The sequence below is a fragment of the Poecilia reticulata genome, linkage group LG15 (assembly GCF_000633615.1).
Source record: "Poecilia reticulata strain Guanapo linkage group LG15, Guppy_female_1.0+MT, whole genome shotgun sequence".
Lineage (NCBI taxonomy): Eukaryota > Metazoa > Chordata > Actinopteri > Cyprinodontiformes > Poeciliidae > Poecilia > Poecilia reticulata.
This window is the reverse complement of record NC_024345.1, coordinates 18,792,605-18,818,412: the sequence shown is the minus strand read 5'-3', so window position 1 is coordinate 18,818,412 and position 25,808 is coordinate 18,792,605. Positions and strand designations below refer to the sequence as shown.

The 25,808-nt window shown below is 36.5% G+C and overlaps 1 protein-coding gene across 9 annotated transcripts in view; it reads right to left on the bottom strand.

The window, feature by feature from the left end:
* The window catches only part of adgrb3 (adhesion G protein-coupled receptor B3), a 124,426-nt gene extending 102,817 nt beyond the window's left edge, over positions 1-21,609 (bottom strand). For 2 of the 9 annotated variants that reach the window (XM_008429847.2, XM_008429850.2), the window contains exons 1-2: positions 20,811-21,602; positions 18,339-19,107 (exon numbers count right to left, since the gene is read on the bottom strand). In XM_008429847.2, coding sequence (XP_008428069.1) covers positions 18,339-19,092 — 754 coding nt within the window. In that variant the 5' untranslated portion in view covers positions 19,093-19,107; positions 20,811-21,602. Of the gene's footprint in view, positions 1-18,338; positions 19,108-20,810 lie in introns of all 9 variants that reach the window. The other 7 variants (XM_008429848.2, XM_008429852.2, XM_008429853.2 and 4 more) reach the window with 6 other exon arrangements.
* Between the last annotated feature and the right edge of the window lie 4,199 nt (positions 21,610-25,808).

Sequence of the window (25,808 nt, the reverse complement as noted above, 5' to 3'; positions counted from 1 at the left end):
TATATCAACTGAAGGTAGCATTGATTGTGCTATAACATTTTTTTCAGTTATAAGTCTTGACAGAATTAACTTATTAACTTGTCTCTGTGAAGGGCATTCACTACTAAAACCAAAATATTCAGTCAGATATTAGATAGATGATTGGGGTCTAAAAACATAAAGAGGAATAAGGAATAAAAACAAATGTGCATGAAACAAAAGCTTTACATGCAGATAAATACTGTGTAACTTATTTGAAAGACCTTGCTGTGAATAGGAGGGGATAATGTGCAAAAATAATCTATTTTCTCATTTTTTTCATGTACTAGTAGTAAGCGCAGGGATTTTCTAATGCCTAATAACAATGTTTTCAACATCACCTAGCTGCAAATATTATGTCTTTTTATGCTGTTAACTCAAGAATTGCAATATCTCCTTAAAATAATTGATGGTGTTCTTTTTTTTAACAACCAACCAGTTTGTTTTCAGCTTTTTAAGGACTGAATTGCTGGTTTCTGTGAAAATAAAGCAGCCAACACTGGGTCGACTAGACCACATCTCATCTGAGTCATTTGTGCCTCTCTCCTTTCTCCTCTTTTGTCCTCCCGTGCTTAGAGCTGAAAAAAGTGAGTTCACAAAAATATTCTGTGGGGTGTTTCAAATCTAAAAAACAAAATAGATGAGTGAAGATCAAGGAGACTTTTTCTGAAGAGTACAAGAGAAGAAGCGGCAACTCATTGTTTGCCAAAAGTCCTTTTGAAATCTGCTTGGTCTGAAGAGGGCATGAGACGTTCATCTTAACAGTACAAATTTCACAAGAAATAAACATGTTTTATGAAAAGCTTAGTTTGTGCTTATCTTAAGAGCATAATTAAATCTGACTGTGTGTTATAAGAAAACAATGGACATATGATGCGGCTTTGTCACACCATTTCAAATTGATTGGTTTAGCATGATGGCTGTCAAGATAGGATGTCTGATAAATAATAAGTGCTGGTTCTCTCTAGCCTACATCCTTGTTCTGTTGCTCTCTCTTTCTGTCTGTCCTCATCTCTTCTGGTGGAAGGGACAAGAATTCAAGGAGAGGAGTCATGACGAGGAACTGAGAAATTTAAAAAAAAATGGAAATTGTTGTGCGAGTCAGTGCAAAGAAGCAATGCCAAAGGTAAAAAAAAAAAAACACAAAATGGAAGGAAACCAAAGTAATCCCATGTACAACCTCAAGTGGGAAATGAGACCTATACATATGTAAAATGAATATTATGAATATTTTTTGTTTATCAAAGATACTATTGGTATTTCTTGGGCCAAACGTGCCATACACTGAGACTCTTCTAGAAGTCTGACAAACAAAGCCACTTTGAAATCAGAAAAAAAAAGAAATTTTTGCAATTACAACAGCACCTTCTGTCTCCACAGACCCCCGGGACTTGCTGCAGGAAACTATGCTGTCCTGTCGGCTACCAACTGTGAGGTGTAACAGAGTGAATAAAAGCCAGCGCTCTCAAAACTACAAGCATGCTTTATTCTGCAGAGGATACCTCTAAAATGTACTTGGCTCCAACCTTCTCTTTTAAAAGTTGCCACTCTTTTGATAGTGGTGAGTTCTAAAGCTCTTCCACAAAGACACCCTCAGCTGTGAACTGTCCACGGGGGACGTGTTAAAGGGTCAGGTCCTTGTTTTGACAAACAAAGGTAAGACTATGTCTAAGTTTTTGATATTATGTAGAAACTTATTTTTTGGATTATTTCCTTTTGTAGTTAGAGATTTAACACTGATTTGACTAATATTGCATAAGCATGAATTTAAGTAAGTTAAGAGACAAAACACTAAAGATTACATAGTTTATTTCAGTATGTTAGAGCAGTATTGTCATGAAAAAATATGTCTGTACAGATAAGCACTGGTTATTTGTTTCAGCAGGTTAACGATGAGCTGTAAAACATGTAAACTAACAAAAAAAAAAAAAATTATGACATGATGAGTCACAGGTTTTTTGTCGAGATATTCACTCTTGGTCACATTTCACAGGAATCGTACACCACACTCTGGGTACTCACTGTTCCTGGGAAACAACGGATTTTTAGCCGGCTCATGATTAAGAAACTATTAATAAGTTGTTCTTGAATCACCCTAGACTAAGGATAACTTTAAACAAGAGTAGTGAATTGAGAACCTTCCCACGCTGCTTTGTGATGAATCTGTTCAAATAAATCACATTTTACATGCCTAGTTTATGTTGTACAATCTATAAACTTTCCCTTAAAATGTCAACATTATGAACCCAGAGCACCTTCCATCCACTGGAACATATTGCACTGCACTGTAATTACGAGCCTTTTTTTATATTTTATGAAGTCCATGAAGTTTGGAAATCAGGTGGGCGTACTCAATTGTGTGAAAATTGCACTACTAGATGCCCTCCCTTCCTACACACAGGACTTTTGGATTGTTTTTTATGTTTTTCTTTTTTTTATGTGAATAGTTTGATTATGTTATGAGGAAGTCTGGGACTAATGGAGTTTTTCTTCTTTTCAACACCCCAGCTACCAAAAATCAAGCTTTCACAATTTGCTTAAGATGCTTTACAGATGAGTTTGTATGTATTAAAGTCAAATGAATTTACCCTTTGACACTAAAATTATTAAAGTACAAAAGCAAATAATACATACAGCATGTAGCAACACAAAGCTCTTAAGTCTTGACAAAAACAAAAATGTATGTTGCAGAGTTGATATTTTGCCCTCCTTTCTTCCCACACAGATTGGCACAGAGTGGCTTGCCTGGTGGCACATTGGTTTGTGAAAGAAGGAAACTGGAGTAGAACCTACGACCTTTCGATTGTAAGACAACTAGTCTACCACTGAACCCCAGTCACCCAGAAAAAGATGGTTGAGAGCTTTGCCTGTAAAAATGTCTAAATGTTTCCCATCAAACTGAAGGGTATTCCACAAAGCACTTGGCAGCTGTTGTCAGCGTTTATGTTTTAACCATGTTTATGGTTTATGCTTTTACTATTTTCTGTAAAAAAAAAAATCCTATATATGTTTGAGGCTATTATTTTGAAATAATAAAGAAAACTGCTTTTAAACTGTTGTGTCCTGTTGGGCTGCTTGAGCCTATTGAAGAATTAAATGTGGTAAAATTTTGGCAACACATTGGACAAACTAAACAGCGACAGATAAAATATGTACAATCTACAAGCCCCATGAGAATAGTGCAGGCTAACCATTGGTTGCTAAAAATCCTAGAGTTGAAATCTTATTATGAGTTTCTTATCTGTACTAAACAGTTTTTTGTTCACAATTTTTTAATATGATCATCTTAAATCTAAAATTCAAAAAATATTTTATGAACATTTATTGCATTTAAAAACATAAACGAGCTGCATTTGTAATGTTTTTGGCATAATAACCAATTTAAAACTGGAAAGGTAGAAGATCCACACCAAACTGACTAATATTTTAAACACTGATTCTTTAAATTGTAGTTTGTGTTTTATGCAACATTTCCTTGATTTGTTGAAAGAAAAAAGTCTATTGTTAGATACCCAAAGAATATTGCTAAAAAGTCCTATTTGTTTTCTCATGAACCTAGTATCCATTAGCAAAAAGTCTCAAAGCAGTGATGAGTTGTTCACAGACAAGCCGGCTTAGAGACCTACTGGTTTGTAACAAACAAGACGTCCCTGTTCTTCAGTTAGCCTACTCCTCTCTCTTGAGAATCCATGCAGGCAAGGACAGGATTTTATTTTGACTGGCACATCATGCAGCCAATCTCATGCAAAGACAGGCCAGAGTCATTACCACTATGCAAAAGACTGAAGGGTAGGAGACTGGTGTAGTGGTACAATTGGCACAGAAAATGAGCCAGATAGAATGGTATAAGTGTTAGAAGAAAGTGAAGACGCACTTGGCTTTATCTAAGTGATATTGGAGAGTACAAAATGCTGAGTACAAAATTTGTAAAGTAAAAATATTCATCCAGGCAGAATCAAAAACAAACCTGTGTGCTCTTTATGTAACACTAGAAAAAAATAATTGCTTAATTGCAATTATTTTGCAATAATAATAATTGCTCAACACACAAATCAATCATACTTGATCTAAAAAAGTATGACATTTTGAAAGTATATTAAGTCTTTTAATGCATAGTATAAAAAGGACTGCAAATGACATTAAATGAACAGGCACCTCTGCAGGACCAAACCAAAAGAGCTGGATCTTTAAAAATAAGTGAACCCCCCCATCATCGTTGCAAAGGAAGCTTTGAATGCTAAAACCCAGCTGCAATTGCTGAAATCAAAATATCTCAAAATATCATTCTGTTGACTCTAACGGAAGATTTTCTGATTTTAATTAGCAAAAGGCTACACAGAGATTTACAGCTTTTCTTTTGAAAAGTACAGAAGCTGTGTGCAATCTGGCACAAGAAAGTTGCACAGTGATAATTTCTATGTCTCATATTGCGTTACATAACAGTCCTACTTTAAAGACAGTGGAGCTAAACAGCAGAGTGAAACATACAGGCAATGCAAGTGTGTGTAACCTGTCTTGGTTAGAAATAGTTTTGTTACTGAATTATCCCACCATACATCTGTCTAGCACAACTGCTGCAATTTGCAAGGCAGACCTCAAGAAATGTCTAAAATTACAAATAATTGTGATTGAATGTAAGCATAATGTTAGAGAGCAAACACCCTTCTGCTCTGCATTTAATCATAGCCTGTGTTTAACCAGCTTTTTTGTGAAAGCAAAACAATAACAACAAAAAATACAATAATCTTTTAAAGTCAGTCAGACATGAAATAAACAAATATGCATGTAGATAATCTAAAAAAAAAACAATATTCTTTGTGTAATGATATTTATTTATTCATGAAGTTTATTTATTCATGCAGTTGCTGATTTTTGGAAGCCCTTTCTAGTTTATGTTCAGTATTTGCTAAACATAATTCACTCTTTCCTTGACAAAGTCCATATTGCCAAAAACCTCCATCTTAAAATAATTGTTTCAGCTAATCTTCTTGTTTGCTTAATTGTTGTTCACCTATGGATTTTGATTTGTTTTGTAATTACATTCCATGCAATTTTTTGTGTTTTCTAGGAGTACGTACATGAATTACCTTCACGCAAGCAACAAGAAACAAGCTTGGTTTGTGTATACAGAAGGACAACCGGACAAAATATTGTGCCGTGTGTAGACAGGTGCAAAATTAATTGGCCTTCCTCATCTTGACAAATAGGTATGAATTTACATATTAGTGGAATCACCGGAGGTAAAAATGTGGACCTGAGATAAAATTATCATTTTTTCCTCATAAAATTCAACTCCAGACTAAATGCCTCAAACAGAGGGTGCAAGTACTTTGGGTCAAACAGATGTTACATTATTTACCTGGAGCCACATAGGCTGCATGCTATTAGTACTTGGGATGATTATGTATGCTGCCCTAGATCACAGCATACCCTCTAAGTTTAAAGGCAGCATCCATTACAGCTACATGAGGACACTTGCCATACCCTGCAAACAGACTGCCTGTTAGAGCAGCTAGAGACCCCTTGAGATAAAAAAAAAAGAAAAGAAAGATTTTTGCCTCCACTTTACCACACAGACAGTGTTTTTGAGTGACAGACTCATTTGCCAGATTTTGTGGGTGGATGTTTATGCAAATGCTTCTCCTCTGTGGGCTGAAATAGCCATCCAGTGACAGACCAAAACTAACTGTGCTGAATTGCAGACACCATGCATCTTAGACTGTTGAAAGCTGAGCATAATTCACATTGAAATCTCTAGCTCCACACAACAAGACCTTGATAAACTATCCTGCACTAAGCTTCTCCCCATAAAAGTGAACATTGTTATTATATTTTTTTTTTTATGAAGAAAAGATGGAGATGATATTTGGGTGTGTTTATCCGAACAATATCGTCCTATGTCTTGCCCTCCCATCAAGGCTGTGGGGCATTGCTGCAGTGCACTCACATGGATCTTGGTCATGTTTTCGTCAGAGCAGGAATAGCGCTTGGAACAAATTGGCATTGTAAAATAATTTGTCATGTGAGAATCACAACTGTTGTATAAATTCCTTCTTACAAGTCAGCTGAATTGCATATTTTTGCTGTTTAGCAAAAATATAAAACCTTCATTTCACACCAAGTGCTGACTGCAGGCAATAAAATCAAGATGACTCTTCTCTTCTGGGCAATCCTAAGAGAGTTTTTGTTGTTAAGGCAAGAAACAAGAAATTGTTGCACTGAATTATGCATATGATGATAATAAACAACCAGCAAAATTATAAGATGGGCAGGTCATCTTCACTTACAGGGATGCATTATTTGTCACATTTATGAGAACAGAAAAATCTTTTTAATGTGAGATGGGTTTTTATGCTCCTCTGAATCATAAGGTCTCATAAGGTCATCATAAGGTCAATAAGAGTTTATTGTAGTGGTGGCAAAGCAGTGTCGTTGAATATGGATTACAAAAGATATAGTAAGAACTCAGATCAACTTCTAATCATCCCTGATTGACTTGATTAACAATGACAACACTCTGGTTTGAATGCTGACATTAATCAAACCTAATAGCTCTGTTCAGCATAAGTGAAGTCACAGGAAGTACAACAATGTTTGGAATTATTTGAAAGAAATTTGTTTTCTTGACATGTCAAAATGTGTGTTATTTATGCAGGCTGCAGGAGAACGCAAAATCTCCAACAGATATGAGGAAGGCTGAACAGAGTACAGCAAAGTTACTGTTTTATCTTTGCATCTATTTAATCTCCCTCCTTTCATGCTGATTTTGGGAATGCTGATAGCCTCTTGGAAATCTCAGTTAAAGTGATATTGTGCGTTCTCCAGAATATTTACGTACTACTTATGCTTTTCTAATGTTAGATAAGCTAATAATTAACATATGATGCAACAGGTGGCGTTAAAGCGAACAAGTAAAGACTGATCACAACAAGAGGGCAATAAAATATATTTTCAAAGTTGTTCCAAGATCTTCCAATTCTATAACTTTTAAGTAAAGTTGAACTCAGCTACAGTCTGTATTGACCTAGCAATGCTTTTCAAAAACCAAAGAACCATAAATTGGCCACATAATTCTGACCAGTCCATCTCTAATGCATACAAATACAAAATATGGAAAAAAAATATCATCCATGTAGTCATCAGGGCAGTAATAGTAGAAGAAGAATTTGATCTGCAAAGCAATGTGACAGAATTTGCCTATACTGTGAAAAAAAAAGATAAAGTAATTGCTTTTCTAACCTCTTCATGAGCAATTCTGGCTAAGCCAGGCTTATTTTCAGCATTTTCACATCACAAATCAGTGATGTCGATGCCTATGACTTTGGTTTTGTTCACCTTTTTTCTTAACAAGCACAGTTAGAAGAGCTAAACAAAAACTTCAAAGCATGTCTGATAAACCTGTGGATACATACAGGTACCCAAATCTAGTCATGATTCATAACACAAAAGATGCATATGAGTTTAATGCAAACACTAATAAATCTGACTTGCACATTCACTTATGGCTCATGTTTGATTTTACTGGGTAATCGCCACAGTTTTAGGAATAAAAGGCGTTGCACCCTCACATCACAGGACTGAATCCATTACATAAGCCATTACTCTGGTTACAAATCCTACTGTAATATTATGGGAAACTACCATTACTCATGATGTTTATTGTTTGTGGTAGATAATAAAGGTAAAAAGAGAGACTTGTTATTATCTCTATGACAGAGCGCTGAGAAAGAAAAACAGACATATCGATTAAAATATGAGTTTGATCAAGTTTGAACCTGTTTGGGTAAATTTAAGAATTTTGCTTTGGTATTTAATGACTTGTGATGGATGGTAACTAAAATAGGAAGCTGCATTTGAAATACTGATTCTTTTACTATATAAAAATGTGACAATGTTGGCTTGGAAAAAAAATTGGGATTTTGTCTGGAACATTTTGCTTATTTAGAAACTGAGGTTTGACTTTGGGTTCTTCTAACACATATGAATAATACCATTTAGTCTCTGATGGTATGTTTAGGGTCGTTGTCCTGACTGAAGTTGCCAGTCTCTGAGAGTTTGCAGCATCTACAAGCTCTTCCAGAACTGCTTGTCTTGATTTATTACATTTTCTAACTAGCTTTCACCAACTCTCCTGTCTCGGCTAAAGTAAAGCATTCTTTTCTAGGTGTCACATTAACCAAATATTTTGATGAGTCGACCAGTTTTGGTTTTTTGAATTACGGAAAAATCTGAAGGTCAGCTGTCATTTTGACAGGTTACAATTCACAATTGTGATATTACTAACCCAATTAAAAGAATATTCCCATGACATCATCTGAGCATCATCCCAGACTTGGACACCATATTCGATCCATCTCAAAATCTGGTAACTGACAGATTGTCAATATTCACAATTTTCTTTATGACTAATCTCTTGTATTCCTTTGTTTTTATGATGCTATTTGCTCACAAATGATCCCTTACAAATCTCTCAGGCCTTTACAGGAGAAGTGTGCTTATATTGAAATTAAATGAGACACAAATGGAGTCCACTTTCTAATTAGGTAACACATAAATGCCTCATGTTATCTAACACAGTCAAACTAGAGGGATGAATGCAGATCCACTGTTATACTGTGAATATTGTGAATGTTGTGCCATTTCCCCTCCACTTTGTTACTGTTAACTACTTTGTCACACAAAATTTCATTGAAATAAACTGAATTCTACAACTTTAAAATCTAAGAAGTTAGATTTTACAGGTAACTAAAAGCCCTTTCCTAACATTGTGGTAGATAACACATCAACACAATAATGTGTTGAATTTTCCACACAGTATAAAGCACACACTTTGGAATCTCAAGAGGCTTACGCACCTGGAAATGTTTGTCAGTGACTCAGACTTAAACTACCTTATTTAGGCTATTTTTTTGTTTGTTTTTGTTTTGAGAGGGACATTATAGAGCAGTTAAGCACTATAAAATTTCAAATAATTCATTTTCACATGTAATCAAAAAAAATTGTTAAGATCAGAACGTAATTCATATATCTTCGTCTTGTGTTTGAAAGGTCCTCAACACATGGTAATAAAACAGAAAATATTGAGTTTTGAAAAGCCGAGCAAACTTTCCAAGAACTACGTATGGCTAGAGAGGGAAATTAAAGCCCCTGCTTAAAAGCAGAAGATCTTCAGTAAACTCAAATGACTTTTGAGGTTTGTGCCTTGATCTACTAAGCCGCACACACACACATTCACCCCCACACGCGCCCGTACACACACACACCCCCACACACACACATATAAATAGGGCTTTCATGAAAGAATCATCTGAAGAGAACCTTATCTTCATCCTCATCTCATAATTTATACTCAGAACTTCACAGCGCAACCTTCAAATACTGGCTGGTACAAAAAGAGTCTTGTGAGTTGAGTTAAGTTAATAAAGAACTTTTCAGCCGTTTTGACCAAAGATCTGTTTTGATAAAAAGAAAAAAAGAAGAAAGTAGAAGTTTATAAAATCAACTGCTCTGACTGTGTAGTTAAAGAAGTGGAACAATAATCTTTTGGATTTGTGCTGCAGTCTGTGGCAGGTAGACAGAAGGTAGAATATTCTCAAATGCAAGCAAATGCTAAAATCACGACATCGTGCAGAACCAAATCCTGAGCATTTTCGAATATACACATCTGTAGACCTGCAGACATCCTTACCGAATATACAAGCATCTACAATGTAACCATCTGATACACATGCACAGAAACTGGAAACATAAAAACCCTCACAAGAACTGGAAGCAGCCGAGTTAACTACATGGACTGTTTATAAGCTACTAACAACACCTGCTAAAGTCTTGCTACTATGCTCTGACCTTGCCTTTGCTTATGGTTCAGTTACTTCTTGATATTTTTTTCTTTCTTTCATTTTGTGCAACTTAAGAATGATTTACAAAGATTTTTCCGCAAATAGGTATTTTGTGTATTTTAAATATTCTGATCTTCAATTCCCCTATTTATTGCTGAAAACTTTTGCATTTCAGATATCATGTGAATCCACACCACTCCAAATGGTTATTGCCTTTTAAAAGCCAAATACTGTTAAACAGTCGTTTCCAACTTGTTCATCTCGAAGCATTCCTCTCATATTTCAAGTCGGTTCATGCTGTTGTGAGCACAACACAGAATTTATTTTCTCAAACAAACACATGGCCTCCTTCAGTAGCTTCGGTGTTAAGAGATCAGATGTCGGGCATGTTTTTGACTGCATATTATAGATATTGTTTTTTTATTTGCTTCATGGGTTCTAGGGTCTATGACAAGTATGGCAATGCGAGTAAGAGAATAACCTGTCTATGATAAGTCTGAGGAATGTTTCCCTTGATTTTGTTTTTTTCCCTGTTTTTCTCAAAATATTTCTTTGAATCTGTATACGATTTTCTGATCTTCACAGCCAAGGTAATCTAGTTATTAAACCCTTCTAAAGTGACTCATGATGAGTACTTTTCATCACATCTTTCTCAGCACAAGAGTTAACATTTTTGCAGACTGCATGTTTGGTGCATGAAGATACACACAGACTTTACCAATAGACTATTTCACTAGCAGTGAATATTCCTGAAGCCTTCGGTCAACATTTCTACCTCTATGCTGCAGTTGGCACATTCAGTATGCAACATCTGTTTATAGGTGCTACTGTACACAGGTGAGGCAATCAAATGAATCTGCAAGGAATGGCATTTTCATCAAAAATCAAAAACACATCTGCTTTCTGTTTATCAAAAGCTGTCTATTGATATTTTTTTTTCTTTTTTAATAAAAAAAAGAAACACACGCCAAAGGCAGCATTGCCTTTCACAACAGTTTTCAATGCAAGTAATCTTTTCCCAGAGTTGTTTTGTTCCAGTAAGTGCTTTATTATTCTGTAAATGTGTAAAACTAGAGTGTTGGTCATTTCACTTCCTTTCCATTTTGTACCTTTGTTTATTGGGTGGCAGGGGTGGNGGGGGTTAAAACTGATTTATCAAGTATGAAATGTGTTTTGAACCAAATGTGCATCATTCTCCAACTGCCAAGGTTATTGTCACACCTAAAAAAAATATTTTCTATAATGTGCTGTAATGAACTGTGGTTATGTTGCCTCAACAAATATTAAGAAAGAGGTCACCTAGATGGTCTCAATGCTGAATGACGTCTCACGGAGATCTATTTTGGTTTGGTCAATAATCTCTCTCATATTTTATCAGCCATCTGGCCCAAACAAGGGTCAGAACTGAACTAAATGTAAAGAGCGTGTTTTAGTTTACGGAAAATGATTTAGAAATCAATTCAATTGAAGCAGTAATCATTGGGAGGAGGGTGTGCTAATCCAGCAACAGCATAGAAAACTCATCGCCCTTTGAAGTAGAGAGAAACAAAATGTTTTGTTTAGAGAAAGAGGAAAGGGTAATATGACATAACTGAATCTGAAGACTACGTGCTGTAAAAGTTTGTGCAGCAAGTGCGATTTTTGCCACCCCTATTTTTAGGAAGAAGTCCTCCAGATATGTAACCGCTGCTGCAAATCGTGTCCTCACTTATCAAACTCAGACTTGCAGACTTTCATTACACTAATTTTAATTACTAAATAATTAAGTGTGGAGGCTTTTAACCTCAATTATTTGGAGCCCATCACTAAAGAAACGTCAAAATGCCAGTGGAAACATACACAAACTGGTCAGCAATTACAATGTCTTTGAGTGCTGCAATGCTAATATGTTTTTTCCAATGATGGCAAGAGGATAAATATATATTTTTTTACATTCTATCTGTTCCTCTTTTTATGTTGTTTTACTATCTTTTTAAATATGTCTGTTTCATTTCCACAAACCTATTGGTTAAAGTACAATATAGTACATCTAAGTCTGCCAGGGTGTGAATAATTGTGGACTTAACTTTAGTGTAATTGAAAAACATAAAAAAGCACCATTGTAGCGAAATGTTCAAGGATGATGGTTTATTAGTTTACAGATTCTATCTTTCATGAAATATGTATTTTATAGATTTGTACCAGACCCTGAGAACTACTTATACATTTTAATGCTCTATATAAAATATAGAGTAACAATTTAGCTCATTGTTTCTGGTTTTGATACTTGACATTTTCTGAACTGTATGTATCATGTATGCTGCAGGAACAGTTGTATACATATGTTTGAATAGTGAACTCAGCTCCTTGTACAAGCTAAAGATACTAAACCTAAAAATCCAACAACTCAACATGGGAAAAATATCTGCTGAGGGCTCAGGAAACCTTAAAAAGGAGGGATTTCTGAGGCAAATGGGACACGGGCTATTTGAGATGCCTACTGTAACTAATGACAGATAATGCCTGTATAAGACAAAACAGATTCTATGCTGTTGATCTGAGCGCTTGCCTTCACTGAATTGGAACTAAAATGGCCTCCAAGTGTACTGAACAATGGGAGTGAGTATAATGCAGTGTGACTACTGAGTGACTTGACAGAGATCCAAAGTGAATAAAGGCCCTCACTATATGCAGCAGCCAGGCTAAGCTGCTGCAGTGCTCAGGACTTTGGCGGGTGACGGTGCATCATAACGCTTCATACACCTTTAATTTGCTAATAAATCCTTTTGTCATTTTCCACACTGCATATTGTCTGTGTCGTAAGAAGCTGTTGTAATGAAAAAGCTTCTTTTGAGAATCTTGGCAGTTTCACTTGGTGAAAACTCCTTCTTTCTTTTGTTTCTATAATAGCTGACTTATTTCTTAGAGACGCCGGATGAAACGTTAGATCATGCACTTTATTGTAATAATTCATTACATTATTCATTAATCATTTGGACCTTTTTCTTTATTCTTATTTTTTTCAAATCCATGGAACCCATACTTATTTAACTTCATTTCACGTTATCTTTTAATTCAATCTCCTCATGGAGTTATAAGGTTGGGATACAGTGGATGCAGATGCAGTTATTTCAGAGTTCAATGTTTGGGTAAAATAAGTTGCTTAGCTGTTTTACTTTAAATCAGTCATGCAGAAAATATAGTTTTAACGTGACTCTAATTTCAGGAACGAGAATTTTTTTCAGGTTTTCATGTTGCTGTATTGTCTTTGGGGGGGAACTTCGGAGGACATTTCTCTAAGACAGAGGCCCATAGAGAGCCTTTCTTCTCTCTGGTCCTTGAAAACTGGGAACTTATAGTTCTAGTTTTCTGTGAAGATATGACAAAATCACTTGACAAAATAATGCTAGAGATTGTTCTTTTTTTTCCCCCAGCAGCCAGAGTCTACAAAGTATAAGCATGAACTGGTTACTGATGCTGAGATATTTCATGGTAAAATGAAAAACACAATCATTCCTGGACACTTCTTTAGGTTAAAGTCCATTTAATGAGATTGAAAAAAAGAAAGTATCAGATTGCCATTAATCTATTTGGAAATATTTCCAAAAACAAACAAACAAAATAATAATAATAATAATAATTAATAAATAAAATAAAAATAAGACTAGCGTGTGAACTAAAGAAGCACCACTTCATCAGTCTTATGAACATAGCATTTTTTTAAACTACAGTCAGCAAAGTCAGGGTGGCCATCTTAAGGAAAGCTACCCCAGTAGGTAAGTTTTACTCGTGCCAAACGTCTTGGTGTAGGCCTTTCAGTTCAGCACACATTATAGAATTACTTTAAACTCTTACACGTGGAGAAGAAACATCTACATCACAACTTTTAAAAGAGGCACCAAATCAGAGTTTGAAGCATTCCAACAAGCACTGAAATCTTCTATACAGGAAAACTATGGAGTCTTAGTCAGCTATAGAGACAATGGAGAAAGAAAGGTTGACCGAACCAAAGATTTTTGTCAGCAAGGTTTAACAGCGAACGGATGCAACTGACTATACCTGGAATGTAATTGCTCACTTGAGACGACATTAAGCATAACGTACACATCACAGGTATAAAGTAAAATAAGCTAAAGTGCAGACTCAACTCCTACCCGGTCTGCCCAAAGACAATTTGAGTCTTCACTTTGGAAACACACTCAGATTGTGCTACATTATTGCCAGAAAACGTAAACAATCTTCGTTTAATGTCAAATAAAGAAAGCAACGTTCTTCATTCCTCCTGATTTAAATGTAGCAAATACATACCGAACTGTGACTGCACCAAACTCCAATTTTTGTGAATTACATTGCTAATACTTAACCATTTTATTCTCCAGAGTTGATCTAGAAAGCGCAAAATACAAGAAACTATATGCTGTTACTAGCGATACTATAACTTCAAATAATCAGTAATCAATATTTATTTTAATAGCAGTAGTTCTGGCTTTTCTCTTTTGAATGACACTGTAACACTATCTTTTTATGCAAATGTCCTTAAAATATAGAGCTAACAAATTTTTATTTAAGGTTATAATGCTATGAGAATTTCATGCCAACTCATGGGTACCAAAGAGTTTGGCTACTGAACGTCTGCCTACTCTCACCTTAAATTTATGTTAAAAGTGGAAATCTGTAAAACACTCTAAAGCTTGCCTCTGCTTAAACCAGCAATTACCTCCCATGCTCCAAAATTCAGTCACACTAGCTTGAGCTAATCCGAGCATTAATTGGATTTCAAAGCAAAAGGAAGAAGAGGAAGAAGAACACCATCATTCACTTTGCAGGAGCTAAGACTCATCAGCCTGCTTGATTTTGATTGTGAGGGACGTGGGAGGAAAAACCCACACAAACAGAGAACACCCAGGACAAAAAAAAAAAAAAAAAGAGAAGGAGAATTTTAATCTGCCATGCTGTGAGTGCCACTGTGCCTCCGTTTACAACTTTTTTATTCATGAAAGGGGAACGTGTGATTAAAAATAACACAGAATGTATGAGTCATCAAAGTGGCACATCTGGATTCTGTTTTGCCGGGTTTGGCTTTTGAAAGTGATACAATATCAAGAAATGAGGTCTGTCTTTTTGTCTGCCTAATCACCTTAACTAGGTAAGAGCTTTAACCTTTAAGTGCTATACTTCGTCAACGTGGAGCACCGCTGGGGCATTGAGGTTCCAATAGCTTGAGTATACAACCTCCAGCCTGGCTTTTCTTTGATGTGCTCCAAAAGCAATGGCCTACCAGGAACTGAGAAGATCAAAGACATGCGATCTTTATCAAATGGAGCTCTTGTCGGCTGTTTGTAATGCTTTGCTCTTCATCAGCAACACCCACTCTGTCACTACGATGCCACAGGAAGCACAGTGCTCTTTTAAACCCAGTGGTGATCTCCCGGTTATCCAGATGAAAAAGGATTTATTAAAACCTCCCATCAACCAACTCTATAAATAGAAGCTCGTAGAAAATCTTCTGAGAGGAGAAAAAAAAAAAAATAAGCTGTACTCTTAAGCTGTTATTAACATGCGAACAGAAAAAATATGTGAAATGTTATTTTGAAGCAGCAAATACTTTTTTTTCCCATGAAAGTAATAATAATGCTTTCTGGTAATATGTCTGTCACTACATCATACAGTAATGGAAAAAAAAAAAGTAATGCAAAGCTGAATCATACTCGCTTTCACTGCACTTGTTACTTGACCGCAGGCTGAATTTTAATAGTAATTTACATCAGATACTACATGCATTATTGCTTAAGGGACTGAAGTGGTTGTCGAATTGCACTTAAAGTGGTTTTGTCATCCATACTTGTTACATTATTTAGAGAATGACTCATAATAGTATTACTGTGTAAAAGTTATCTTTAAAAAAACAGAAATTACACAATTCAAACATTTCCTACAGATTTTAGTGCTTTTAGCAACTCCCGTGGGGGAGTTGACCAAACTGCTTAACAACTGCAATACACATTCTGCTATTTGCCTGGATAAGAGAACTGCCACCTGTTTTTCAGGATGCTGCTTGTTTTACTTCAGAATATCATGTTTCTGCTAGCAAAAAGTTTCTGCCAAAATCATGAAAGTTAATTTATTGTCATCAGCTCTGTGTTCATCCTTTGTGTCTAGTGGGAAATTCAATTCAACTCAATTACAATTCAAAAATGCTTTTTTTTATGTTGTTGTAACTCATATCAATTAAAGATTCAGTGAAAGTAGCTTTCCTGAAGTATGCCACAAACTAAACTGTGTGAGGTTTTTATCTTACTTCTTTTTTTTCTTTTTTTTTTACATATTTCTGATAAAACATAACCATTCATGTGTCTGAAAACAACTTTCCAGAAAGAAAACAACACATATCTAATACCTTGAAAAACGCCCTTTTCTAAGTGTGCAAACCTAATTAATAAACTAAAAACGATTCTTATCATGACAACTCATTAATGTGTGAATGTGTGGGGATGTGTGCATATCAGGTGAACGTGTGAATTTCAACAGCAAACAGGTACCATTATTGTGACATTTTCTCCAGTAAGCATTCCACTGCATAAATTATTGCTGATTTCCAACAAACACAAAAAAAGACGTTGCATTGCTCTATGGCAACACCAAATGGGCAACATACCTGCTGAACACCTCTAAAACTGTAACGGTTTTATTCAGACATTGTTGATTACAGTGTCTTGTAAAAGTATCAATACCCCGTTGTGTTTTTCACATGTTCAACTGTAACAACTATAAAAGTAAATGTAGTTTATTGGGATTGTATGCGATAGATTACCACAAAATACCTTATAATTGTAAAGTGGCAGGGAAAGAATACACAATTTTACATTTTCCTATAAAAACTAAATGTGTGGCATACGTATAATCACTACATTTAACTGCGATTACAGCTGCAACATCTTGCACATCTAAAATTGTTGACCACTTTTATTGCAGAACATTTCAAATGTACTCATGTTGGACATAGTGTGTTTGTGAAAAATGACCGGCCTGTGAACTACCATAGATCTGAGCATCTTAGTATAGAATCTCAGAATGATTTTGTTCTACACTATTGAACTAAATAATCTTTTGAACTCAACAATTACACTGAATCTCTGGTGATTAACAATAGTGCCATCATCCTGCCAAAACGGTAACCACAGTCTCAAGTCTTTTCTAGTATCTCACAGGTTTTCTGAATGTCCTATATTTATTTCCATCTATCAACTCTGACCAACTTCCATGTTCATGTAGGAGAAAAGCATCTCCACAGCATCATGCTGCCACTATGCTTCATGGTGGAGGTGGTAAGTTTAAAGTGTTAGTTTTCAGCCACACAGTATATTTCATAGGCCAAAAAGATTAATTCTCTAATCTGACCACAGGAGACTCGCTACACAATGTTTGCCGTTTCCTGTACATAGCTTGTAAATATCAGAAAATTTAATTCATATGAATTTATTTTTATAATTTAACAATCTAACCACTCTTTCATAAGGGATACATTTGTGGACTGTCTAACAGATACTTCCACCTGAGTTGTGGATCTCTGCAGCTCCACCACAGTTATCATGAACCTCTTGTGTGTTTGTCAGTGTAGGTGGACGGCCATGTTTGATAATCATTTTCAGGATTTTTTACATAATGGTCCCTGAGATCCTGGGAGCTTGAGATATTGGGTGTTTTTTTTCCTTTTTCAAGGCAATTCAGTTCTATTGGATTTCAATTTTAAAACATTTTTGCAAAAATAAATATATTCTTTTCCTTTCACTATACAATTTTGAATAATGTTCACAAAAAAATCCATTATGTTAAGGTTTTTAGAAAATATTCAACAACTCAAGGGGTATGAATACTTTTGATAAGAACTACAGCTTTTAGAATTTAAGACGAAGCACCGAAGTTTTAGGTCCTAACTTGGACAATGTAATTTGACACTGCTGCATCAATGATCCCATTCTTTTCCAGTGGCTTGAATGCCAAATAATAAAGAAAAATGTGTCCAGATTAGTATTGTCAATTGTTGTAAGGATGACTGTGACATAAATGTATAAACAAACACAGAGTATCTTTGGATTTGCAGCCATTTTAGCTTTGTGCTGATGTGCACAAAAAAATAAAAAACAAAAGAAAAAAAACACATCCATTTTAAATTCACTGCAATGCGTTTTTAATTTAGTCTGACCAAATGAAAGAATCCTTTTAGGTGGTCTGCTTTGTGCAAGCGTGGTCTTTGCTACACCCAACTCCCCTGTCAGCTTTGAATCTGCGATTGACACATTTCTAAGTCAACTGCAGTCCATATATCTATGTGTGCTCTTTGTTTCATGGGCCATCATAGTTCAAACATGCATTTAGGGCAGAGGAAGGAGTGACAGACGTGCACATTTCATTGACATGTTTACTATCTTATCTATGCAGAGAGTAGAGTGCATTACATCTTCTACTAGTTGAGCAAAACAAATAAGATAAGTGGATACTCACCTTCTTTAGGAGGCCGTCTTACTTCTGCACTCAGATTGCAGATTTGACCGACATGTAGCTGAGGTGACAAGCAACCCTCCGTTTGTGGGTTTAAAGGTAAAACCACATTATTGAGCATGAGCATGCTCTCTGATTCTCCATCGCCTAAATGCTGAGGACATGTGCATTTGGTGTACACGATCCCACATGCCTCCACTGTCCCTTTCTCTGCTTTCAGGCAGTTTTCCAGCCACGTACAAAGCACTTGACACCCAAACTGGCTAGGGCTCGCCTTATTCAATACTAAGAACTCCAGGATAGACTGCTCCTCCTCATCCAGCTTCTGCGGCGTCAATCCATTGTAATCGTAAGGAAAAACTCTCCGCAGCTGAGCAAAATTTTTGTCGTACAGCAAAAATATGTAATTATTCTTTGAATCACAGAGATATACAATGGATGCGTTCACTTTGAGCAACTCGTTTATCTTCTCGTGTGAGTAGTGATCAAACTGATAAGCAAGCAAAGAGTACTCGGAGCAGCTCAAGTCTCGCTTGTATAGTTTAAGGTAGATGCTGTATTTGGTTGGGTCTGGGTTCTCCAGCGTCCATGTACAGTTTGTGTAGTTCTTGGGAAACATTTCAGACACCGAGTATGATCCATAAATGACCCCCTTGACCAGAGTGGAACACCAATAATCTTGGGCACCAGTTAATCCAAACATAACCAGAAGATAGGTGGAAAATATATAAATCAACAGGTTTCGAACAGCCTTCATCCTATGTCATTTGGCCTGCAGGGAAAGATGAAGAACATCATGCAAAAAGAATATTAAATCAGAGCACAGACACATTATGGATGATTTCTGTCAAGTCTAATTGACATGCTTCACATAGTTCTCGCCAAGTCCTTCCATGGAGAGGGTGAAAAAAGACACATTAACCTCAGCAGCATGTCTTTTGCAACCCCCTCATCCTGTCTCCTTTTTCCACTATACTTTGTGCAAACATTGCCACCTTGTGGCAGCTTTTGTGTTTTTTTTTATATTTATTTATTTTTGAGGGAGGTGGGCGCAATAATGTGAGTCATTTAGACATTATTAATTGGGTCATATTTGGATTGGCACCGTCTCAGGAGATATTCGAATATAGCTGTTTAGAATGGCATATTGATCAAACACAAACTGCGAATATTGGCATGGAGGTCCTCACGAGTTTTAGTATGCGACGGTTTTGTTTTTTTTTTGTTTTTTTTTTTTAATGCAGTAACCAGGATCTTTAAAGTCAAACTGTATTCATTTGACTATAGGCTGGACAATCAGATAATGAGAGGAGGTTGAATTTCATAAAAAAAAAACATGAATAAGCCAATATGTCTTTAATGCATCCTCATGCATGACCATTGTTTTTTTTTTCTTTTTTTTTTTTATCTCTCTTTCTTTCTACGCGCTTTCAGAAACACGCACGAACCTGCTCTCGAATTCAGAGCTTGGCATATTTGATAATGTAATTTGATAAAGAGCCAGTATTTGAGTGGGTTTGAGCGTGTGTGTTGGCGCGTGCGCGAGTGTTGCATGAACGCAGGCCCATGAGAGGGGAGAGGGAGAGAATGCAATGCGATGTCCTGATTGCTTTAATCCTACAGGCAATGCAGCTGTGAGCAGTGTCACAGCAGAATGTGCATGCGTGTGCGCGATTCTCAAACCGTGTGTACCCCCCGTGTGCGCGCGCACGTGTGTATGTGAGTGTAGGCGTGAAAAATCCCAAAGTAGGCTGCAGATTGCAGTTTTTCAGAGAATAAATACATTTGCGTCTCCCAACTTCTTTTAGGATGATGATGATGATGATGATGATGGGGGGGAACAAAACATGAAAAAACAGCAGGAGGGTGTGGCGGACTGTTGAGGTTTTTAGTCCGGCTCTCGGAGTCTCACTATCTGACTGATACTTCCCAGGAGAGGCTCTCCGTACGAGCAGACTGGCATAATATGTGTCATGTAAGGATTTGCGGAAGCTGTGCAGAGTTAGATCAGCTTTTGCTGCGATATGTAAACCCATATGATCCCACAGCCCTCCCGCAAGATTTGTGGCAATGCAAGGCATTCACAAAAACAACAAAAAAAACAACAACAAAAAAAAATCAGTATTCCGGAGATGAGAAAATCGCTCGTCAAGAGAGTCCCGGTTTTACTGCCCAGGCTTCCTGGAGCAATTTTGTCTTAACAGTACATGTGAATAAAAAGGCACGTAGGGGCTACATCTCATACCGCAGCACTTTAAAGTGATTTTTTTTGTCTCTTAAGGGGGAGATTAGCTCTTCTTTTTTTAAAAAAAAATCATCTGTTAAGCACCCCAGACTAATGCGAGCGGATAAACGTTCGTCGTGTTGAATATTGACGGGGCAAATATGTAACAACTTTTATCAGAGACATGACACGGGAAAATCCCCTCATCCCTAACAATCGTAATCATTGTTACAATTAAAACAATATCTTACCTTACACTGCGGAAGCTATGGCTATTTTCCCAACACTGGCCACATCCTTATAAATAAATTCTGCAGCCCTTCGGTGAATCAATACTCCCCATTCCCGACAATAGAAGTCCGGCGCAACAAGATGGTTCAGTGGATGGAAATAAAATGCGTTACACTCCGCTCTGCCCGCTCATATCCTCCCTGTCCTCTTCCTCTTCTTCTGCTGGCTTTTTCCCATCAAAACCGGAGCGCAACAAACGCACGACAGCCACCGAGCAGAAGAGAGAAATACCAAGAGAGAGAGAGAGAGAGAGAAGACAGGAAAAAAAAGGAGAAGGAAAGAAGAAATTCTTGGAGTGATGAGAAGAAGCGAGCGAATTCTTTAGTGTGTTACTATAAATTAAATCGTCTCTCTATTTTTTTTTTTTTCCTCTCCCAAGTCGCGTTTCTCCACTCGTTTTGGAAAAAATAAAAAGATGAGTAGAGGGGAAAAATAAAGAAAAGATCCTTTTGGTGGGTGGATGTGAGATGTTTGGCTTGACTTGTGAGTTATAACACAAAGAGAAATAGACGCGCTTTTGCTTGGTGCTTGCAGAGCTCTCGAAGCAAGGCTGCAATATCACGTCACACTCAGCCGCTAAGATAAAGCACGTACGTACGCTTCTTACTGCCGCTGCGTCTGGCACCACCACCACTTTCTTTCCTGCCATCCTCCTCCCCTTTTTTCTTTTTTTTTCCTTCTTTTTTTTTATATATACCCAACACAGCCTTCTCTTATTTCGAGTCAAAAGGGTTTCCCCCGTGAACTGGACCCTCCTCAGTGCTCAGACAACACTGCTGCTTTTTTTTTTTTTTTTTTCCCCAAAGCAGGAATATGTTTATGGAGTTTTTGTAGTGATTTTTTTTTCCCCCACAGGACAGGTGGAGTAAATATGATCAGAACTGCAACCAATACGCTCTATCAATGGGACCTGGTTTGCTAGCTCCTCTCCTCCTTCTCTGTTGGGTCAAAGTCTGTCTGCTTCCACCTTTCACGTTGCTGGAATAACAAATGCTTGCGGGACAACTTGAGCTGTCTTCGGGACGAAAAAAAAAAAGTTGCTGCGAGTTACTTGTCTCTTTCTTTGCAGGTGCAGTTTCTCCATTCACGCTCTCCTCAGACATGTGTTCACAAGGGAGCGCTTGCGTGTGTGTGTGTGCGTGTGTGTGCGTGTATCCTGCGCGCCTGTTCAACAACTTTCGACCTTTCCTTTTTTTTTTTTTTAGTTTTCAAACGCTTTGCCCTAATATTTTAAGAGGCATTTATTTAACAATCAACAGTCAATTAAATCCCGCGTAAGCTCCTGGCTTCAACAGTTTGTCAATGACAATAAGTGCAACAGCCTCCTTTGCCTGCTGGCTGAATTCATGCGGAGAATGGAAACATAATGGACACGGGGATGGATCTGATTGCCTTTTTATTAAGGATGGAGAAGGGATTTTTTTTCACGTAGGTGGGTGTTCTTTATGACAGGAGGCGAACAAATATTTTGAGCATAATTATTTTTCAGTTTTCTTTAGCGCATAATGCAAAATCAATCTATATAGCCTATATATATATATATATTTTTTTTTCTGGAGGCCTGTTAAATTACAGTATCTGGCAAAAGTATTCAAAGAGTTGAACTTTTTCACCTTTTTTTTGCCAAAATATACATTTTTAAAATAAAAATCTAAAAAAAGTGTGAAGTTTATTTGTATTCACTTTTTTATTGCTGTCAAAAGATTTTCTCATCTTAGGTGTACAGCTCTGTACAATCTCCATACATGCCGTGGGTTTCTTAACTTCTTTTCTTGGTGATGCTCTCCTTGAGTTATTTGGGAGTTTTTCTTGTTGCAGCATACACTTTCCATATTCAAATGATGGAATACGATTTCGGAAAGCTTGTAAAATGTTTTGGAACCTTATCTTGCCCTGATCTCTTGTGTGTGCTTTGGTTTTCACAATGTGGTTTATTTTCCTAATTTGAAGATCCCTCTGAGACCTGCACAGAGAAAATGAATTGCAATTGCTTGTACTGGACTTTGTTTACTGGTTTCAGCATAGAGATGGTTGAATGCAAAACACTGCAATATGTGGTTGCAGCTTGACAAAATGTTAAAACGTTTAAAGACTGTGAATACATTAATAGGGCAATGTATTTGTGACATAAGACAGCTTTTCTTGGATGGTTGGGTCAGCTGCTTTAATCATTTGTACCATAATCAGCTAACTCTTATTAGCCTAGTCATTTCTTTCCATCTTTGACTGAATTGGTTCCATCTGAGCAGATGCTACCCAAGAAAGTCCATTTGTTGATTTGTTTCCAGGAAGTTTCAGCTTGAAGTGTTTGTGAGCCAGCTTCACCAAAGAGTGCTCCAAAACCATTCAGAGAGCATACCAAAATAGAGCACTGTGACAATTTGAAAGAACTTGTTTTCATCCCCAGCATTCTGCGGCTTGCAGTGTTTACAGCATTGTTAATCCGTTGCCAGATTTATGACAGAGATCGCAGCAATTCTAGCGTAGTTGGTCTCCATGTCGTGTGAGTGGCAGCTTTTGATTTTGGGCCTTTCCCAGGCAGCCAGCAAAACATCGGGGGCCATCTCAAGCCAGTCCACTTTCCACAGCCCTAATAAAGACCCGAGCAGTCATGGGCCTTTTGACTTAGAGACAGCTAAAAGGTGCGAGAAATTCAAGTGAAGCCTTATTGAACAATGAAAACACTGATGCACAAAGTGGCAAATTTCCAAGTTTAGGAACCTGACTATTAGTCTCTTGAGCAAGGATGATTTTTTTAGAGCAGAAATGGCACCCTGCATGTTTCAGCTTTATATGACCAGGAGGAGAGAAGAAATTCATCACCAAGTGTGGCTAAATGTGGACTAGCTGCAAAATGAAAAGAAATAATAACACAGCAGGGAAGTCATTATCTATAATAGAACTGTGTGACTCAATGTGGAATTACTAAAACTGAACTGAAATGAAGGGGTAATTGAGAAAACGTGCCGTGGATTATTTACATACGTTTTCCATTATTTTTGCTTCCCCACACATACCTGGACTACAGCTCGTTTCTTTATGATTTTGGCTGCATGTTCTAAAACCCAACTGTTACTTCCAAGGTAAATTTCATTCAAACATTGTTTTACGATTAGTTTAGGATTTTTTTCCAAGGCTCCATACCGAGCCGACTGCCATGAATCCATAAAAAGGCAACAAATGTGTTATATTTATTGTTGCTTAGAAGATAGAAAAGAGCAAATAACCATCAACAATAGGAAAGATCAAAACTGTGTTTTTTACAGTCAAGTTAATAATTGTATATTTGGACTGCAACTGATTGGATAGCTGGTGTTGAAAAAACAAATGTACACAATCATTAAGACTTTTCAAAATATCACATTTATATCAGGTCACTTAAACTCTTACACTGCATACAGCAAATCTGTATACGCTCTCTGGTATCTCCAAAGCATTTGCAATATTTCTCATCAGTTGCAAAATCTGTCATATTACTCTGTCAACTCAAGAATCTGTTTGGGTGCATAGATTTTGAATTATTCATTGCTCTGAATAAAGAATAGCCCTATTACCACCTGCTTCTGTTTGTGTGACTGAGCCTAGACTGAAGCATGTGTGTGTGTGTGTGTGTGTGTGTGTTTGACTGTCCATTGCTACAACTCTTTGATATAAGAGCTGTTACAGTGCATTCAGGCCTGTTACAAAATCCTTAGTGATGAATTTCAGGTTATGGATCACATACTAGACGTCGGATTATTTATGTCTATGGCTCTTCATTCATCCATATGACATGAACAATTTAAATATTCAAAAATGGTTTTGAAGAATTTGTGGTAGTTTCATTGCATGGTTCTAATGTAAAAATGCAACTATTGTCAAAGAGATGAACTCTTAATTGTTTTTTAAGTAAACTTTTACTCAGCACTGAGATCCTGGTGACTGAATAGTGATACACATATGAGCATGTTTGTTATTTATTATTATTATTATTATTATTATTATTATTATTATTATTATTATTATTATTATTATTATCGTAGTCTTTTTTGTAGTTTTTTTTCTGATTTGTGGTTACAAAGATGCAACACTTGGTTCAAGAAATATGATTTTTCTTATTTACCACAGGAATGCTGCTTTTTTTCTCCCATATTCTTAGAAACTGGTACTCAGTGATTGTTTGAAGGACACAGTTCAATGATTTATTCCAGTTTTACTGAAAAGTTAATGTGCACAGGTTTGTTGTTGGAAAGAAAAATGTTATTTTGATTGGGGAAGTAAGAGTTTTCTCACCAATATTGACCTCACAATCCAGTATGTCAGCCTTGCAAATAAACATTTGTGTAAGCCATCAGAGCTGGTTCAATATTTTATAGCACCCTAAGCAGAATTTTATTTAGAGGTCTCACCCTAATTAAAGCCAATCATCCACAAGTCATCATAGCACTGGAAGTCAAACACATGGCAGCTGCATTGAAGACTATGGTCTCTATGGATGATGCACTTTACCCCTGTGCTATTGCTGTGCACGTATTATTGAAATTTGTTTAACTGCATTGTAAAACTCAGCACTTTTATTACAGAAAAATACTTCTTTTACACAAATAAAAAATAATGAGATAATGAAAAATATCCCCTTTAAGTCAACAACAGTTGACTTAAAAGGGATATTTAAGTCAACTGTTGAAATTGAAATACTTCAATTTCAAGTTGAAGTATTGGATGTTTTGTACAGCTAGTTTATGTTACTGTAATTTGAATTGCACACATTTAGAATCTTATTTTCAGAATACATTTATTCAAAATGAACTTGAAACAGTTTCTTTTTGCAGCAAAAAGCAAGCAGATGCATTATTGCCAGCTTGCGTTTCTGATAGTAGTTAAATTGGTCATTGAGAACATAAACAGGTAAATCCCACACATTTTCAAACTTGAACATTAAAAACACTTCAGAGACGCATGGGAAACTATCCACCAGC